General features: G+C 44.9%; 1 protein-coding gene across 5 annotated transcripts in view; it reads right to left on the reverse strand.

Moving 5' to 3' along the window:
• Positions 1-21,382, reverse strand: part of LOC126353794 (uncharacterized) — a 908,618-nt gene that overhangs the window by 234,660 nt on the left and 652,576 nt on the right. For all 5 annotated transcript variants that reach the window (XM_050002888.1, XM_050002887.1, XM_050002886.1 and 2 more), the window contains exon 4: positions 2,873-2,973. In XM_050002888.1, the coding sequence (XP_049858845.1) occupies positions 2,873-2,973 (101 nt within the window). The remainder of the gene's footprint in view (positions 1-2,872; positions 2,974-21,382) is intronic.

Genomic DNA, 21,382 nt, shown 5'->3' on the forward strand with positions numbered 1-21,382 from the left:
TTGTGCAGTGTGCATCTACAGAAAGAGACCTAAAAACGTTCTTGAAGGTACTGAGAGTGATGTGGGGATGTGTAGCCATGCTGACCCCACTGCCATGGCCATCTGCATTAAATTTAATGGTTGAGGGTCCATGGTGTGAAAAGCCTGATCGAGGTGGTCCCACAGATTCTCTATTTGGTTTAAATCGGGGTGTGTGGTGGCCAGAGGAGAATGGTAAACGCGTCTTGGTGGAATTTGAACCATGCATGTACACTGCATGTAGGAGTGGACATGGTGCCCGAAGATAGATGCTTACATGTGTTGATCAATTGTGCCTTCCAGAATCACGCCCCGAAAACATTTCACAGACAATAATGCTCCCTCCTTCCGTCTGGAGGCTTCCAAAGATTGTTGCAGAGCTGTACACGCCAACCGCCATCTGTCTGATGGAACACAAAACGTGATTCATCTGCAAAGGCCACCTGTCGTTACTCAATGAACGTCCCGTTGTGATATTGGCGTGGAAATTCTATCCTTCAGGGTGCCAGTCAACAAGTGTGCAAGAACCAGGTGCCTGCTGAAGAGTCCCATAATCAGTAACGTTCGGTGAACGAGCCTTGAGAAGATACTGTTGGTAGCAATTTGATTCATTTGGCGAGTAGTTGCTCAACTGTTGCTAGTCTGTTCACTTGTACACATCTCTGTAACTGTCATTCACACCTTTCATCTGCAGCCAATTGTGTACCACAACTGCCTTCGTGTCATTTTCCATGGGCAGTATACTTCAACCACAACGGAATGTGGATGGTTTACAAATATAGCTCTTTCGGAAATGCTTCCACCCTTGCGCCCAAAGTCAATGTTCATGCCCTCTTGGATGTCACGTATGTATCTGCATTTCCACATTATGACAACTTCATTTTTTTCGCGTCCTTCAGATACGCTTAGTATACTCTGCATTGCTAGTGGTTGCACCTGCCATCTGCACGTGGTTATTGCACGATGGCGTCGAACAGGCGGTGTCACATTAGTGTGACTGGACTGTGAAATTCGTTAATTTGTTTCAGTATCATCGGTAAATTTCTTTGTAGCGACATCACAGTTACTGTGGAAAATGGCAGCTCAACCACAGGAAATGATGATGCCACAACCAACTGGTGGGCGCCAAGGCATCGGCGAGCCTGTTAAGGCAACAGGGCTGTTTATGCTAACCTAGGTGAATACCCATCAATTCTGGCACAGGTGTTGGCAGTCCTGCAGCAGTCACTACGAGACGAGGACTATGCCATGTGCCGGAGCGATATTGGCTAGCAAGTAGGAACAGCGGACATGGGACTCCGACACTGCTGGACCATCTGGCACCACGTCCTGCTCCCCAGACTTGTCGTCTTTCCACTGCTGAACTACCTCTGGGCTCACTTCAGCAGCAGTAGCACTCGCCCTGCTGCTCTGTAGGGGGTCAGGATTCTCTGCTCACAGGAGCAAGTTTCACCCCTAGGGGCTCTCATCTCCATCAGCAATTCTGGTAGACGTTCGCACCGCTGGCACCTTTCTGGATCACGCACCTCCGAGTGGGCTCCTGGATGCCAGCATTTCCAGGCGCTGACGTCATGGCTGGCCTCCTGGACCACAGCAGCGTACCGCGTGTCATTCGCACAGTGCTACGAGTGTATTATCATGAATCTTAGTAAAATGTTCCACTTTCTCATACTAATTTCATGAGCTGTCACTGACCTGCACCCCCACCACGAGCCACCGCTGCAACCAACACCTGCATATTAGTGGCTCTTCATCCCATCCTACTACATAATTTTCCGATGCAAGAAAGAGATTCTTCAAGTTCTGCGTATTTTTCAAATCTTCTGTATCACCTTTGCGTATTAAAAATGAATCGTTGACGTATTTGTAACAATAAACGATTATTGCTGTGACGCAACTCTATTTTACAAAACTGACCTTTTAGGTCACTGATAAAAACATCTGTAAGACAAATTCCCTTTGCGAGCCCTTCTTGCTGCATATTTATTTCTTCGCTTAATTGTATGATATAAGTGATTATAAATGTTCACTGACTGTCTGTGCTTCGTCAGAGCTCACTCTTTCGCACATTAAATATCACTAGTTTCTTGCCTCACAAGTTTATTAACTTTCGTTCATATTTTCGATTTTTAGTCTCATGACAAAAGTTAATTAACTTGTGAGGCAAGAAACTAGTGATATTTAATGTACGAAAGTGTGAGCTCTAACGAAGCACAGACAGTCAGTGATCATTTAGAATCACTCATATCATACAATTTAGTTATATATTGCACAATAGCGTCGAACACGTGGTGTCACATAAATGTGACTGGACTGTAAAATTCGTTCATTTGTATCAGTGTCATCGGTAAATTTCTTTGTAGCGACATCACAATTAGTATCTTAAATGGCAGGTCAACTACAGCAAATGATGATGCCATAACAAGCTGGAGGGCGCCAAGGCATCGGCGAGCCTGTTAAGGCAACAGTGTTGTTTATACTAACCTAGGTGAATACCCATCAATTCTGGCACAGGTATTGGCAGTCCTGCAGCAGGTACAATAAGGAAAGGACAACGCCATATCATACAAAATATATATATATATATATATATATATATATATATATATATATGTGTGTGTGTGTGTGTGTGTGTGTGTGTGTGTGTGTGTGTTGAAATATCCTCATTATGTATTTCACGATTATTTTATGCATACATGAGAGCTTAGTACTTAATAGATGTATTCATCACATACTGACAACTATGCACTGAGTACACTGAAAGAGAGAGCAGAAAATTGACATGACAATCGGTTCAGTAACGTTTGGCTGTTTCGTAGCCTGTATCAAAAAGAAGGTTGGTGAAGACTCTTACCGTGCTGTTGAGGTATTCATCGTAGTCCATAGTACCACAATAATCGCTGGATTTGTTGATAGACTTCACTCTCAAGAAGTACGTGTCCGGTAAGTGTCCTTCTGTAACAAGCAAGAAACGAGTCAAATAAGTATAAATTCTAGTAACGCTGTATGATTGCGAGAGAGGAACTCATAAAGTTTCAATTATTGCCTTGGAAAAGTTACGCTTTTTTGTTTTCTTTCCAACTGCATGCCTGCGGTCAGTCCCAATGCACAATGAAATGCTCGCGTCACGGGACAGCAGCAATACAGTGGAGGAGCCACAAAACAAAAATCCTGCAGCCAGCTGATAAGGTGAATTCTCGTCCAGTAGGAATTCTTCTGCTGCATTTGGAGAGGCACAGAGCTGCAACAATCTACGCTGAGGTATCTGTAGCGTACGGCAACACAGTGACTGGGTGGCGTAGACGCTTCCACAATCGTCAAAAGAGTGTGAATGATGAAGAATTAAGTGTCGGCCCAATTCCCTGTGAAGAACCGCGTATCACAAGAGAAATGGAGGCTTTAATGCTCGAAGACCGACGTATCACATTCGACATGATAGTGGGAAAAGTGGAAATAAGTCGTGGATCAGTCTTATTCTACGGCATTTTGAACACGACAATAGCCACTGTCTGCCACGTACTGCAACTGCTCACACACATTTAAAATTTAGCTGAAAAAAGTCAACAACGAAAATGTTGCCTAATTTTAGATAACATGGTTTGGCCCTTTAACAGCAAGCTCATATAATTTATCAATTAATTAAACAATTAAGATTCTGATAATCATTTATCTAAACATGATAACCGGTTTCGACCTACACTCCTGGAAATTGAAATAAGAACACCGTGAATTCATTGTCCCAGGAAGGGGAAACTTTATTGACACATTCCTGGGGTCAGATACATCACATGATCACACTGACAGAACCACAGGCACATAGACACAGGCAACAGAGCATCCACAATATCGGCACTAGTACAGTGTATATCCACCTTTCGCAGCAATGCATGGAGACGATCGTAGAGATGCCGGATGTAGTCCTGTGGAACGGCTTGACATGCCATTTCCACCTGGCGCCTCAGTTGGACCAGCGTTCGTGCTGGACGTGCAGACCGCGTGAGACGACGCTTCATCCAGTCCCAAACATGCTCAATGGGGGACAGATCCGGAGACCTTGCTGGCCAGGGTAGTTGACTTAAACCTTCTAGAGCACGTTGGGTGGCACGGGATACATGCGGACGTGCATTGTCCTGTTGGAACAGCAAGTTCCCTTGCCGGTCTAGGAATGGTAGAACGATGGGTTCAATGACGGTTTGGATGTACCGTGCACTATTCAGTGTCCCCTCGACGATCACCAGAGGTGTACGGCCATTGTAGGAGATCGCTCCCCACACCATGATGCCGGGTGTTGGCCCTGTGTGCCTCGGTCGTATGCAGTCCTGATTGTGGCGCTCACCTGCACGGCGCCAAACACGCATACGACCATCATTGGCACCAAGGCAGAAGCGACTCTCATCGCTGAAGACGACACGTCTCCATTCGTCCCTCCATTCACGCCTGTCGCGACACCACTGGAGGCGGGCTGCACGATGTTGGGGAGTGAGCGGAAGACGGCCTAACAGTGTGCGGGACCGTAGCCCAGCTTCATGGAGACGGTTGCAAATGGTCCTCGCCGATACCCCAGGAGCAACAGTGTCCCTAATTTGCTGGGAAGTGGCGGTGCGGTCCCCTACGGCACTGCGTAGGATCCTACGGTCTTGGCGTGAATCCGTGCATCGCTGCGGTCCGGTTCCAGGTCGACGGGCACGTGCACCTTCCGCCGACCACTGGCGACAACATCGATGTACTGTGGAGACCTCACGCCCCACGTGTTGAGCAATTCGGCGGTACGACCACCCGGCCTCCCGCATGCCCACTATACGCCCTCGCTCAAAGTCCGTCAACTGCACATACGGTTCACGTCCACGCTGTCGCGGCATGCTACCATTGTTAAAGACTGCGATGGAGCTCCGTATGCCACGGCAAACTGGCTGACACTGACGGCGGCGGTGCACAAATGCTGCGCATCTAGCGCCATTCGACGGCCAACACTACGTTTCCTGGTGTGTCCGCTGTGCCGTGCGTGTGATCATTGCTTGTACAGTCGTCTCGCAGTGTCCGGAGCAAGTATGGTGGGTCTGACTCACCGGTGTGAATGTGTTCTTTCTCCATTTCCAGGAGTGTATATGTTGGCCATTTTCAGATCTAACGCACTGTAAAAATATAAAGAGCGCTACATTAATTAGGGAAGTCAGAAAATAACATATTGTGCGAAAAAAGAAAGACCAAGAGTCAAAATAAGTAGCATTCACCCATACGGCTGTTGCCGGTGATGTGCAGAACAACTGTCTCAAATCACGGTCGCTTAGTGCTGCTGATGGTTAATTCGTCACCCGTTAAACGGAGTAGAACACCCCCCCCCCCTTTATCTCATGACGTCAGCTGCAGCTAATGTAAATACCATTGGGTGAGAACGTCTTGACAATATCTCTATGGAAATAGCATCGCTGAGAGTACTTACCATTGCCACCAAGTGACGTTCGGTTACCACTGGCGCTTTGAATATTTTTTTTTTAGCTTATACGATTATTATCGACGAACTGATATGTTATTGTAAACTACTGATCGTATAATGTCATATGACAGTGCAGTTCAGTTGCATGCTTCTCATACCAAGATTGTCACCGTCCTGGTCGTGTGAACGGGTGTATTATCGTCCTGGAGTATGGCATCATTGTTGAGGAACACATTTGAAACGTGATTTGCACCTGGTCACCTAAAATGTTCACATAATCGTTGGCTGTAACACGGCCATTGAGATTAATGGTGGGACCAGCAGAATACCGTGATATGGCTTGCTCACACCACCACACTTCCACCTCCATGCTTAACCGCTGGAATCAAGCAATCAAGATTGTAGGCTTCCTCAGTTGTTCATCCACCCCTATGATGGAAGTAACGAACACGTTGAGCATATGAGCCGTTTCCATTGCTCAGCCGTCAGGATTTATGCTCCTGACACCATGTTTTATGCTTCTTTGCGCTGATTGTGGTCATTAATGGTTTCGGTATAGCAGCTCTTCCATGAATATTGGCTTTATAGAGTTCTCGGCGGGCAATGTCGACAGACGTAGCTATTGAGCGCTGCAGTCACTTTAGCCGCCGTAGTTTTATATTGTTTTGACGCAATTCGTGTTAGCGTACGACGATCTCTGTCATTTAGCTTTGATTTGCTTCCAATATTACGAGTACTCTATGATATCTTTCCGTGAGTTGTGTAGGCTGCAATGACTGATGAAACAGTTGCCCCTGAAACATTCAATAAGTTGGGTGGCTTGGTTGCTGCTGCTCTAGCTAATCGGGCTCCCACGGTCTGCCCTCTTTGGAATTCTATTGGGTCTTTTGCTGCACGTCGACCTCGCCCTCTGAAAGGAAATACGAAGTGCGTCCTACTCGTAAATAATCTGCACTGGTGCCTAGTCCATGCTGAACACGCGTAGTCCAGAGCGACACGTGCCTTGCCTGCGTTGTTGACCGTCAAACACAACCATCCCGTTACTTCCACTGTTCACACATTATTTTGCCTATTCGTTCACTTGAACACATCTTCCATAAGTCACTGCCCATTAGATGAAACTGACGTTACGCAGCGTAAGCACTCGTTTTACCACTCTATTTAAACAGTGACGGATTAACCACCAGCAGTAATAAACGACGGTGGTTTAATGTAATTGTTTCGTGCACCACCGGCTGCAGCTGTATGGGTAAATGCTCCGTTATTTCAAATCTTGTTTGTCTTCCTTTTTCCGCACAAAGTTATTTTCCGAATTCCAATGTGGCATTCTTTAAGTCTTTAGAGTACGTTAGATCTAAAGACGGCCCACAAAAAGGACAAAACCGGTTAGGGAAATGTTGCTACTGTTTCAGGTCCACCATTCTGACCCCGAAACAATGTACCAAAGCAAGCAGTGGAATAGTGTGGATTCATGAATGCTGCAAAAGGCAAAAATCAAACCATCATCAGAAAATGTGATGCTAAGCTTTTTTTCGAGGAGGGAGGTGGGGGAGGCGTGAGGGGAAGAAGGGGGGGGGGGGGGAGGGCTGACATGGACTGAACTACTGTGGACTGACAGGTTATTCTCGTAAGGGGAGAAACATTTTCAAGTACAGAGATATGTAAACAGGCAGAATACGGCGGTGGGGCTGGCAACGCCTATATAAGACAAGTGTCTGGCGCAGTTGTTATATCCGTTGCTGCTGCTACAATGACAGGTTACCAAAACTTAAGTGAGTTTGAACGCGATGTTATAGTCGGCGCTCGTGCGATGGGACACAGTACCTCTGAAGTAGTGATGAAATGGGGATTTTCCTGTACGACCGTTTCACGAGTGTACCGCGAATATCAGGAATCAGGTAGATTGTCAAATCGCCGACGTCGCTACGGTCGGAGAAAAATCCTGCAAGAACGGGACCGACGATGACTGCAGAGAATCGTTCAACGTGGCAGAAGTACAAACCTTCCGCAAATTGCTGAATATTTCAATGCTGTGTCATCAACAAGTGTTTGCGTGCGAACCATTCAATGAAACATCATCGATAGGAGCGTTCGGAGCAGATCGCTGCACGACACAAAGCCTTACACCTCGCCTGGGTCCGTCGACACCGACATTGGACTATTGATAACTGGAAACATGTTGCCTGGTCGGACGACTCTCGTTTCAAACAGTATCGAGCGGACGGAAACAACCTCATGAATCCATGGACCCCGCATGTCAGCAGGAGACATTTCAAGCTGGTGGAGGCTCTGTAACGGTGTGGGGCGTGAGCATTTGGAGTGAAATGGGACCCCTGATACGTCTAGATACGACTCTGACAGGTGACGCATACCTAAACATCCTGTCTGATCATCTGCATTCATTCATGTCCATTGTGCATTCCTACGGACTTGGGCAATTACAGCAGGACAATGCGACACCCTACACTTCCAGAATTGCTACAGAGTGGTTCCAGGATCACTCTTCTCTGGCCACCAAACTCCCCAGATATTACCATAATTGAGCATATCTGGGATGCCTTGCAACGTGCTATTCAGAAGACATCTCTACCCCCCCGTACTCTTATGGATTTATGGGCAGCCATCCAGGATTCATGGTGTCAGCTGCCTCGAGCACGACTTTAGACTTTAGTAGACTCCATGCCACGTCATTTTGCGGTACTTCTGCGTGCTCGAGGGGTGTATCAGTTTCTTTGACTCTTCAGTTTAGTTACAGAAGGCTGTCGATGCGCTGCGTTGTGGGAAGCTGTCCAGGGCAGTGATATTGCACCACGGTAACGCCCCTGCTCACTCTACGTCGCAACAATTGCACTAAATGAGCTAACTAATTGACAAGTTGCTAGCACTTTTAACAATCGCTTTCCAAATGCAGCAGCAAAAGTAGGATTAAACTTTTCGGTTGAAGAAGCAAGAGAGTATATTAAAAATTTCGTTCCTCAAAACTTTGGCCAGCTAGAAGTAGTTCCAACAGTATTCAATGAAATTAATAGAATTATAAAAATTTAATATTAAGCTACATTCAGATCCAATTTGGCTACATTCAGATCTGATGATGGCACCTTTAGTGTGTTGAAACCGGCTATCCAGTAAACAGTATTTAAGCAATCTTGGCTTTTGAATTCTTTCTACAACAGAGTGATCGCCCCACTACTCACTATGTGTTTACTGCAATATAAAAATTCTATAAAACAAAATCCCATGTGGTGTTGATGGTATCTCAAACAGAGTTATGAAAACTTGTTCTGACTTAATAAATGATGTCCTTAGTACTATAAAGAATGCAACACTGGTACAGGTAATTTTTCCAGGCACATTAAAGTAAGTAGTTGTTACACCACTTGCTAAATAAGCTGACAAGAAATACGGAAATAATTATCGTCCACTTTCTTTGCCGATATCTTTTTGCACAATATTCGACGAAGCTGTTTACTAAGGATTATTCTCACATTTAACTAGAAACAATTTTCTTAATGTATCAGAATTTGTATTCTAGGATTTTTCAACTGAGAATGCTATTTATAAAATCACTTATCAAATATTACAAGCCTTAAATGATAAAATATCGCCAGTTGGTATTTTTGTGGTCTTTCCAAGACGTTTAATTGTGTGGATCATATCATACTCTTTGAAAGACGTAAATGTTATAGAATCGGTGGCTTTACACACAACTGGTTTCACTCACGCTTAACAAACGGAATGCAAACAATCAGTTGTGCTGAACAAATCAAGGGTAGAAAATTTTAGTGACTGAGGAGAGATCACAAAAGGAGTCTCACAGGATTAGATTTTGATCCCACTTCTACTCCTCATACATGTGAACGACCTTCCACTTAACATTTAACAAGCAATACATCCCATCAGGGAGAAAGCCACAGAAGAGATAGTAAATGAAGTTCTTTAAAGAGTTATGAAGGTTTTCTCTGGAAATCGACTTCCCTTAATTTTGAGAAAACACGCTGTATTCAGTTCTGTATAACAAATAGAGTCATACCAGTAATTGATGTAGAGTATGAACGGCAGTCAGTAAATAGGGTAGACTGTTCCGTATTTTTAGGAGTACATAGTTATTAAAAATTTGAATTGGAAGAAGCATATTTCTGAGCTCAGACAATTAAGTTCATCTATTTTTGATCTTCGTATAATTGCTGCCCTTGTAAATAAAAGACTCAACATCCTGACATATTTTGCATATTTCTACTCAGTGATGTCTTATTGAATAATATCGTGGCGTAATTAACAACTTAGAGAGCAAGTATTGATTGCACAAAAGCGAGCAACGGAATATGTGGCGTCCACCCATGGTCGCCATGTAGGTACCTCTTGAAGGGGTTATGCATTTGAAGCGCACCGTTGCACTACACATTTTCGCCAATCAAATTCGTCATACATAGCCAATCATAATTTGAGAGGAACAGTAATGCCCATACCTACAACACTAGAGGATAAAATAGTCTTTATTATCCATTATTAGAACTATCAGTGGCTCAGAGAGGAGCTCAGTTTGCAGCAATAGAGTGTTTTCATCATTTGCCCCGTAGCATAAAATGACTGACAAATAGCAAAGTAAGTCTCAAGTCTAACATAAAATCATTTCTCATGGACAACGTCTCTTCCATGAATGAATTTCTGTTTAAATATAGGTCGGCTGTAAACTAAAAAAGATATTAAAGACTGGCTGCATGATTGCATGAGTAGGACTAAAATTTAAAGTGGTCATTAACGCTAACACTAATCGTACGTACATATCCTGTCAACTGGCTCGTTCCACCCCATTTTAATAAAAAAATCGTTCATATGATCTATGGAACATGTAACCAACTAACTCAGACACATACTGTGATTCTTTAAGCTATCAAATTTTGCCCCACCTAGGTATATTCCTAGCAGGGCACCCTCGTATATAGGAACCGTTGTGTGCCGGGCATTTACAGTAGGAGTACGAGATAATTTTCAAGTTGAAACGTTTCCAACAGACAAAACGCAGACTTTCACAAGCAAGGCTTCTGCTAAGTCGTCCATCGTTGAGAAATATGTGTCGCTTAGAAGGATGAAAATGGGGAGGGTGAAGATTCTCCGTGTTTGACGGCGGCGTATTTCAAAGTGCTTAACAAAACTTTATCATTAGCGTTTGAATCTTTATTTTCATCTACACATATGATCATTTCTGGGTTGTACGCTTGTCAGTAAAAAATGTCTACTGAACGGAGAAGATACACTTTTGGAAATGGAAAAAAGAACACATTGACACCGGTGTGTCAGACCCACCATACTTGCTCCGGACACTGCGAGAGGGCTGTACAAGCAATGATTACACGCACGGCACAGCGGACACACCAGGAACCGCGGTGTTGGCCGTCGAATGGCGCTAGCTGCGCAGCATTTGTGCACCGCCGCCGTCAGTGTCAGCCAGTTTGCCGTGGCATACGGAGCTCCATCGCAGTCTTTAACACTGGTAGCATGCCGCGACAGCGTGGACGTGAACCGTATGTGCAGTTGACGGACTTTGAGCGAGGGCGTATAGTGGGCATGCGGGAGGCCGGGTGGACGTACCGCCGAATTGCTCAACACGTGGGGCGTGAGGTCTCTACAGTACATCGATGTTGTCGCCAGTGGTCGGCGGAAGGTGCACGTGCCCGTAGACCAGGGACCGGACCGCAGCGACGCACAGATGCACGCCAAGACCGTAGGATCCTACGCAGTGCCGTAGGGGACCCCACCGCCACTTCCCAGCAAATTAGGGACACTGTTGCTCCTGGGGTATCGGCGAGGACCATTCGCAACCGTCTCCATGAAGCTGGGCTACGGTCCCGCACACCGTTAGGCCGTCTTCCGCTCACGCCCCAACATCGTGCAGCCCGCCTCCAGTGGTGTCGCGACAGGCGTGAATTGAGGGACGAATGGAGACGTGTCGTCTTCAGCGATGAGAGTCGCTTCTGCCTTGGTGCCAATGATGGTCGTATGCGTGTTTGGCGCCGTGCAGGTGAGCGCCACAATCAGGACTGCATACGACCGAGGCACACAGGGCCAACACCCGGCATCATGGTGTGGGGAGCGATCTCCTACACTGGCCGTACACCTCTGGTGATCGTTGAGGGGACACTGAATAGTGCATGGTACATCCAAACCGTCATCGAACCCATCGTTCTACCATTCCTAGACCGGCAAGGGAACTTGCTGTTCCAAGAGGACAATGCACGTCCGCATGTATCCCGTGCCACCCAACGTGCTCTAGAAGGTGTAAGTCAACTACCCTGGCCAGCAAGATCTCCGGATCTGTCCCCCATTGATCATGTTTGGGACTGGATGAAGCGTCATCTCACGCAGTCTGCACGTCCAGCACGAATGCTGGTCCAACTGAGGCGCCAGGTGGAAATGGCATGGCAAGCCGTTCCACAGGACTACATCCAGCATCTCTACGATCATCTCCATGGGAGAATAGCAGCCTGCATTGCTGCGAAAGGTGGATATACACTGTACTAGTGCCGACATTGTGCATGCTCTGTTGCCTGTGTCTATGTGCCTGTGGTTCTGTCAGTGTGATCATGTGATGTATCTGACCCCAGGAATGTGTCAATAAAGTTTCCCCTTCCTGGGACAATGAATTCACGGTGTTCTTATTTCACTTTCCAGGAGTGTATTTCGACCAGACAAGCGCGTGATAAATCAAATGTCACAGGTTATATTACTTCTCGTTTTCGCCGCACGGTTCCTGCAGTAACGAAGATGCAGTTTCTTAGTTCTGTACTATAGTCAGTGCCATGCAGCAGTGATCGATGCCTGTGGAAGATTTGACTCAGAACATTAAAATACTGCCCAAAACGCTGTTGTCGAAGTTGGTTTTATGAGTCGTACAGATGTTGGAAGAGTCCATACCCGAGAGGGAGGCACAGCTAGGAAGCAGAGCAATCAGTCAGACGTAATAGTGAAATGCTATACCGAAGCACTTATTTGGAATGCTTCTCATCTTGTCGAGACTGTTAACATTAGCAGTGGCTCACCTGACGCAGCATGGCCCACATACGATGGTATCATGAAACTTCCTGGTGTTCCAGACGAAGACTCGAGCCTGGAACCTCAGCTTTCGCAGACGATGCTCTTATCGACAGTGTTCATTCTGGAATCAATCCACTAGGCTATGGCTAAGTCGTCTATCTGTAATACCCCTCTCTTACTGGAGAATTAATCGAGTAAGGTTTGCAGAAGAGCTTCTGTGAGGTCTGGGAATATGAATAGAGGTCAAAAGTGAAGTAGTGCAGAAGATGAGATACGTCTGGAAAGGTTATTCGGTAAGAGAATAGCCTCTGAAACACAGGTTTCGGTGTCGAATTCCAGTCTGGCACACTGTTTTAAACTGACAGAAAGTTTCAGAACAAAGCACATTTCGTCACTATCTGAAAACTTAATTCATGAAACGGTGGTCAGAATGGCTCTAAGCACTATGGGACTTAATATCTGAGGTCATCAGTCTCCTAGACTTAGAACTACATAAACCTAACTAACCTAAGGACATCACACACATCCATGCCCGAGGCAGGATTCGAACCTACGTCGTAGCAGCAGCGCGGTTCCGGACTGAAGTGCCTAGAACCGCTGGGCCACAGCGGACGGCAAAAAAAACGGTGGTCCATGAAAAAATTACAGGAGACTAGACAAAGTCATATCTATTAGTTGCCCGCAGGAAGAACTTGATTCCAACAACCTGCAACTGACGACGTGATCCAAATCAATTGTGCCTTTCTCGAATCCTCGAAACTGTATTCTTCTAGTTCTTGCGTAACAAATAGTTTTGTGAAGAGAAAAACCTCACACGTTTAACATACTAGATGACTCAGAGCAAGGTTATGATGGATGGGGAAGATATCAGGAACCATGATGACCAATTCAACAGCCGAACATCGAGGTAGTTCGGGACAGCGTGGGCAACTTGCTGTCTTACACTGAAATGACAGAGGTCATGGGATACCTCCTAATATCGTACCGGATCTCCTTTTGTCCGACAGAGTACAGCAGCTCGACGTGGCACGGTCTCAACAACTCGTTGGAAGACCCCTGCAGAAATATTGAGCCGCGCTGCCTCTACATCCACCCATTACTGCGAAAGTATTGCCGGTGCAGGATTCTTGCACCAACTGACCTCTCGATAATGTCCCATAAATCTGGGATGGGATTCACGTCGGACGGCCTGCGTGTCAAAATCATTCGCTCGAATTTTCCGGAATGTTCTTCAAACCAGTCGCCAACAGTTGTGACCTGGTGGGATGACGCAATGTCATCCATGAAAATGAAGTCCCTGAATGATTCAACATGGTCTCCAAGTAGCCGAACATAATCGTTTCCAAACAATGATTGAATCTGATGAATTAGACGACCCAATCAATTCCGGTCCACACCATTACAGAGCATAAAATTTTTGAAAAACATAGTCAGCGATCTTCAAAGTAGTTAAAATTAAAATTTAAACGTCTTGTTCAGAATCTTGTTAAAATATTTTTTATTGGAGTGAGTGACCGGTTTCGACTCTATGAAAGAGTCATCTTCAGACTCTGTAAAGATAAATTGCCGACGTAGTATAGATGTTATCAAAAATTATATAAAAATAAGATAAACAGCAATAAATTATACACAGAGCGGTGGATGGATACTATTTCCATGGCAACCGCCGACATATCTATGCAAACACTGTTTTGATGGTCGAATTGTCAACCCTTGAGAACACCATAATCTCTGATCATCTGATGCCTGCCTCACCGGGCTAGGAAGCCGTTTTCACGACAGCTATCGATGCACTTTAGTAACATTGTTCCGCTATTATCACAGAAATGTTGGTGTAGTTCCGCCACAGTACAGTCATTTTCCATGGTGCTGACATCAGAAGACAGCAAAATTAACCGTATTTCTACGGCATCAAATAACTGTAACATGCGACGTATCTGCCCCTGGTACAATCTTTGACAGTACCACTAACGTCTACAGCGGAACAGGAAACCATTTCCACGGTAACCCTCGATTATCCACGTAAACGCTGGGGCAACGACAATCTTCGGTGAAGATTTTGTAGTTCTGACTTTAGAGAGCAGCATACTCTAAGTCTTATTTCGTACCACTGAACCATTTTAATAGTATAATTTATGTTCTTTGACGAATAATGATCAATAATTGACATTACGATGTATTCCAACTATAACTGTTCCTTCGTAATTATGTATTAAGTTATCTAATCATGAAGGTGTTTTCTGATTAGCTGCTTATGATGTCATACTCTGAACGGTGGGTGTGACCAGCCCTAATACCCGTTCCCTCCATGCACAGCAAGCAGTTACACGAGTGTTGAGGGTCGAAGGAACTCATTTAGCAGTTCCATCCACCGCTCTGGGCATAATTTATTACTATTTATCTTATTTTTATATATATTTTTATATGCTAATTATAACTTCTATACTACTTTGGCATTATATCTTTACAGAGTCTGAAGATGACTCCTTCATAGAGTCAAAATCGGTCACTCACTGTAATAAAAATTATTTTAACAAGATTGCGATCAAGACTGTTTTAAATTTTAATTTTAATTACAGAGCAACCACCAGCTTGTACAGTACAGTACTTGGGTCCACGGCTTCGTGGGGTCCGTGCCACACTCAACCCTACCACCAGCTCTTACCAACCGAAATCGGGACTCATCTTACCAGACCATGTCCAGTCCTGTAGGGCCCAACCAACATGATCACGAACCCAGGAGAGACGCAGTAGGCGATTCGTGTTGGTAACAACGGCTCTCGCGTCAATCGTCTGCTCCCATAGTCCTTTAACACCAAATTTCGACGCAAAGTCCTACCAGATACGTTCATCGTACGTCCCTAGTTGATGTATGTGTTTATTTCACGCAGTGCTGCTTGTTTGTTAGCACTTGACAATACGCAAACGCGATTCTCTCGGTCGTTATGTGAGGCCGTAGATTACTGCGTTGCCTGTGGCGAGAGGTGATGACTGAAGTCTGGTATTCTCGGCACACTCTTGACACTGTAAATCTCGAAATATTGAATTCTCTAACGATTACCGAAATGGAATGTCCCACGCATATGGCTCCAAATACCACTGCGCGTTCGAAGTCCGTTAATTCTTGTCGTGCCGCCGTAATCACGCCGGAAACTTTTCACATGCATCATCTGAGTAGAAATGACAGCTCCACCAGAGCACTGCCCTTCTACACCTCGTGTACGTGATAGTACTGCCTGCTGAGCATGTGCACATCGCTACCCCTTGACCTTCGACACCTCAGTGAACGCTAGCTTGTTGAGAGATTTGAGATTCTGAAAATATGGTCACATCCTCCGGCCTTGACACATCAGAAATGTAGTGCCCACCGTCGAAATTAACGGCTATTGTAACACACGTTCCGTGCTCCGTGACACCCCGCACCGCAGGTCGGTGCTCGTCGATAATACGGTGACTAAGGCAATCTGGTAAAGTTTATTGTCCTCGGAGCCTCCACACACAGCTATGCTCGTCTCGTAGAACCGAGTGTCGTCTGAAAAGTCATCGGGATGCCAAATTAGTGCTCAGTTTTGTCACTGGGTGCAATACCGTTGCCTCGTTCTCTCTGCAACTGCAACAGCGGATTTCGTGCTGACAATCTGAAGTGCTCGAGACGTCGTCGCTCTGTCCGTGTGGATAAATGTGATCTGACTCAAGGTGATGTGACTGTACGTTCCTTCACAGGACTTCGAATACTATTGCCTGTTCCCTCGGGTGCTAGTCGCGTGGGGTCATTAAGATGTTGCTTACGTATGGCTTTCCTGAACGCGTCGGCTATGTATTCGCGTGACAATTGTGGGATCTCTATCGAGAGCGGTTCTAGGCGATTCAGTCTGGAACCGCGCGACCGCTACGGTCGCTGGTTCGTATCCTGCCTCGGGCATGGATGTGTGTGATGTCCTTAGGATAGTTAGATTTAAGTAGTTCTAAGTTCCAGGGGATTGATGACCTCATATGTTAAGTCCCATAGTGCTCAGAGCCATTTGAACCATTTTTGATCTCTGCCGACGCTTACAGCAAGACTGTGGAACGATAAACCACCATCCTAACAGGTCGAGATCCTGCCGCTGTAGAATTCTAGCAGGCGCTTGTCCTTGTTGCACGACGCGTAGCAGGAGCTTCTTACAAACAACACACATTCAAATACAATTTCTAAATGAGAAACCAACTTCTTAATATTTGCATATAAAAAAAATGTATATGGCCTTACGCCTACCTATTTTATGGTGTTCTGCTGGAACGGTTATCGTTTGCAAAGGTTTCGTTGACTTTGGCCACGTTTGGGCATTGAAATGAATCAATAGTAACAGGTGAAGCTTTGGACAGGACTGGGATTCGAATACGTTTTTCCCTCTTAAAACGAGCTGTCTTCTTAACCGCCTCGACCATCCTAACAAGCTTTCCTTGCGGTCTGTTTCACACTACTGACGTAGTGTCACCTACCCAAGAATGTCTTATCAACAGATCCCTGATTTCCATTACAGATCGGACATGGTGTGAATCAGCACTAAAAGAGAGCATCATTGGTTGTCGTCACCAGCGCTACTTCTGGATGGAGGCACCAATAGCCTCGACAGGCTGTCTATGGCGCGCTACAGAGCCCTATGACGATGGCGCGTGCCTGCTAAATTCGGTGTCGTTGCAGATTCTGTTAGTTTTATGTTTTTTCCTTCGCTGACCTACCACTTTTATTGAAGAGGGTGAGTCGCGTAAGACGTAACACCCAGTTTATTCCGGGGGCGATTGCTCGTATCGGCATGCGGATTTCGGCGATTCATAACGGACTATGGGGCACATACGTTGGTACATGCACAATAATCACAACGTTTATATTGTCGAGATAATGAGGCAAGTACATGTTTTTTAAATGGGACGCTATATTTTTTTACCATCATTCGAACGCTCTGGAAAAGACGGGTATAGTGATGTAACGCATGTTGCTATTGTGACTCAAACTTTGCTTAAAAGATGGCGGAAGAGGATTTACCTACGTAGCGTAGGCCGTGCGTGCTGCGTAGAGCACGGCAACTCGGCCCGCGTGTCGCGCGAGGCGTGTTTACAGTCTGCAGCAGTTTCCGACCGCCTCGACCTTCAATCGCACAATATTTCCCAGCGTCTTTTAAGCGAAGTTTGAATCACAATAGCAACATGCGTTACATCGCTATACGCGTCTTTTCCAGAACGTTCGAATAATGGTAAGAAAAAGAATAACGCCGAAAGTATGATAGGAGCTGAAAAGTATGTGGGACAAAAGTTTCATAAGAGAACGGGAGTATATGACGTCGGTTTTTTGTTACTAGGTGGGGTCGCTGCATAGATTTGAAGGCCGACATTGTTTTTTTTAAATGGGATGCTATATTTTGGTACTTATTTTCTGAAAGCGGCTATCGAGACGAATCCTATGATGTGTAAGGTCTTTGAAGGTCAACGAAGATGGCATGAACGCCCATTTACAGAAGGTGTTCGAAGTGATGGCCACTGGTATCAATGCAGTGCTGCAACCTTCTTATCATGGACCGAGTGGCATTCCTTATCACTTCCGCACTTACCGAAGCACATGCTCTGATAATTCTCTCTCGCATATCTTCAGGTGTAGGTGGAACGTCTTCATAAACAATGTCTTCTGCGAATTCCCACTAGAAAAAATCCAGAGGCGTCAAGTTTGGCGAACGAGCCGGCCACGACACATCTCCTCCTGTTCCAATCCAATGATTTGGGAATTGTCTCTGCAACTCATTTCTAGCCATCAGCGAAAAATGTGCCTGACCCCCTTCGTGTAGATACCACATTCTTGTTCCTTGTTCGTAAAGGTATTTCTGCCAATAACACACCTAATGTTTCTTGCAGGAACGTGTACTTCCTACAATTAAGACTTCATTCGAGGAAATAAGGGCCAATAATTCTTTCCTCCAGAATCCCATACCATACATTCACCGGCCACGGTTTTTGATGTGCAATCTTCCGCAGCCAACATGGATTTTCAGTTGCCCAACAGTGCATGTTATGCAAATTAACATTTCCATTGTTTGTGAATGTAGCGTCGTCAGTAGATAAAATGAAATTAATAAACGTGTCATCCCTCTGAATCTGAAGTTGAGCACATCGGCAGAATTCAATGCGACGCATACTATCAGTAGCATTTAATTCTAGGTCGACACTGATATGGTAAGGATATTTATGGCGATGCAGAACACGAACAAAACTACTCTGGCTCATGCCAGATTCCCTTGGTATTTGACGAGAACTAACACAAGGATCGCAAACCACAGTGACAAAAGTACCAATTTCCGATTCCTAGTCAGTAACTTTCCTTTTCCGGATATTTTCCGATGCGTTAAAGATCCAGTTTATCTCAATTTATCATACACATATTTAAATGTACGATGTGTAGGGTAACTACGCTGAGGATATGCTTCAGTTTATAAATCTTTAGCTCTCACTGAATTTCGTTGGTGCTCTTCGTAAATGAGAAGCATATCGACTGGTTCTTCGAAGGAATCCATAATTCACATTCGCTTCATTGGACGATAGTATTCTTACCTTTCCTATTAGTGTTGTGTAACTAGGCTGTTTAGGCTTTTTTATTGGTAGCGCCACGTAGCGCTCTGTATGAAAATCACTAGCTGTGCTGTGTGCAGTCTGTGGCTGGTTTGCATTGTTGTTTGCTATTGTAGTGTTGGGCAGCTGGATGTTAACAGCGCGTAGCGTTGCGCAGTGGGAGGTGAGCCGTCAGCAGTGGTGGATGTGGGGAGAGAAATGGCGGAGTTGTGAGAGCGGATGATCTGCACGTGTGTCCGTCAGAGACAGTAAATTTGTAAGACCGGATGTCATGAACTGATATATATATTATGACTTTTGAATTGTGTTAAGGTAAATACATTGTTTGTTCTTTATCAAAATATTTCATTTGCTAACTATATCTATCAGTAGTTAGTCCCTTCAGTAGTTAGAACCTTTTATTTAGCTGGCAGTATTGGCGCTCGCTGTATTGCAGTAGTTAGAGTAACGAAGCTTTTTGTGAGGTAAGAATTCATTAAAGGTGTAGGTTATTGTTAGTCAGGGCCATTCTTTTGTAGGGATTACTGAAAGGCAGATGGCGTTGCGCTAAAAATATTGTGTGTCACTTTAGTGAACGTCTGACTACGTTCAGTTTTGCTCAGCTGTTTGAAAATCAAATAACGTAGGGGTTTATCAGCACAGTAATTCATTAATTTTTCTAAGGGGACGTTTCATAGTTGTATTGCTAAACCGTCGAATGGTGTTTACAGGTCAACGGCACGTTAGATGGATACGCCGTATTTGGCGAATATTTGCTATATTACCACTCAATCCATGATAAGGAGATTGCAGCACTCCATTGATACCAATAGTCATCAGTTCCAACACCTTTCGTAAATGGACGTTAATGCCCCCTTTGTGACCTTTGTTGACCTTCAAATACCTTACTGTTAAACATCATTGGATTCGTCTCGATAGCCGCTATCAGAAAAGAAGTACAAAACTATAGCATTCAATTTAAAAAAATAAAGTTGACCTTCACACCTCTGACGCGACCCCACCTAGCAACAAAAAACCAACGTCATATTATGGCCCCAGTTTACCCACTGTCCTACAAAGTTTTCAGGTACCATCATTCTTTCGAAGTTATTCTAGGTGGCAATAGTTAGTGAGTGACTCAAGGCTCCGCCATTTCCAGTTTCATACATCCTATGGGAGAATCTCTTGTAATACTCAGAAAACATAGATGAAATCGTAAGCGAAGATGAAAAGTTTGAGTCACAACTGTAGCTTACTTTGTCTAATGGTTAAGACGATTGCTCGAGAAAAACCTGAAGTATGCGTCTGGAATGAAGTTTTACTAGTTTGAGAAAGTGAAAGTTTGTTAGCAGCAACAGATTTCGTATAAAACTAGGAAATTCACCAAGTGTTTTGCCTGGAGCGAGGTACTATCTGCCTGTGAATCGTGCGCGCTTAACACGAAAGGGGACAAACACTTAGATTGTTTTGAAACGTAGCGGCGGATATAAATATTTAAAGGGAAATGAAGTTACAGAAACCGGACTGAAGAACTATTTGTAAGAAGAGGAAAGGAAAGATAAATAGCGGGAATGGTAACAATGACACATAAGGCCTGATGAAAAAAGTAAAGGCCCAGGAAGGCTTGAGGGAACCAAATGAAACTTCGCGAGCGAGTATGTCATATTATTTCAATTATTACAAAACTGATTCAAATTCAAAAAAGAATTTTGCAGTATGGGCCCACTGACCAGCAGACGTTGCAGCCAATGAGACCTGGATGTAGCCACAGATTACGCTGAGCAGGGCGTCATAAAGCCGTTGGATCCTCTTCTTAGGGAAGCCAGCTCACAACTGTTGGAACTGGTCCTAGCTGTCCCGGATACTGTCCCTGAGACAGAGTTGACGTCCGATCTGGTCCCACAAACGTTCAATCGGGGTATGGATCTTGAGGTTTTGCTGGGAGTACGTCAGCATCATGCAGATACCTCATAGAGACAAATTTCATGTGTGGGCGAGCATTGTCCTATCGAAAAATGGCAACACGATACTGGGGAATGGTCTCTTCCCTGATCGCCGTCATACTTGGCGACGATGGTCATCAGGGGTAGTGCAGAACCGAGATTCACTCCCAGCACAGTGCGGCGCCATTCATCGACAATTCATGATTTCTGTGGTGTGCGTACTGTAAGACCTTCGGTACACACACCATCAGATTATTTGACTTCTAGCTCTAACGAAGTAGGCGAGTGTCAACAATATGTCTCGTGGTCTTATCGTGGCGTGTTTATCTTCTGCCGTCAGGTCAGACGATAGAAATGCCACTTGCACGCTTAGAGTAGC

The sequence above is a fragment of the Schistocerca gregaria genome, chromosome 3, assembly GCF_023897955.1.
Source record: "Schistocerca gregaria isolate iqSchGreg1 chromosome 3, iqSchGreg1.2, whole genome shotgun sequence".
Taxonomy (NCBI): domain Eukaryota; kingdom Metazoa; phylum Arthropoda; class Insecta; order Orthoptera; family Acrididae; genus Schistocerca; species Schistocerca gregaria.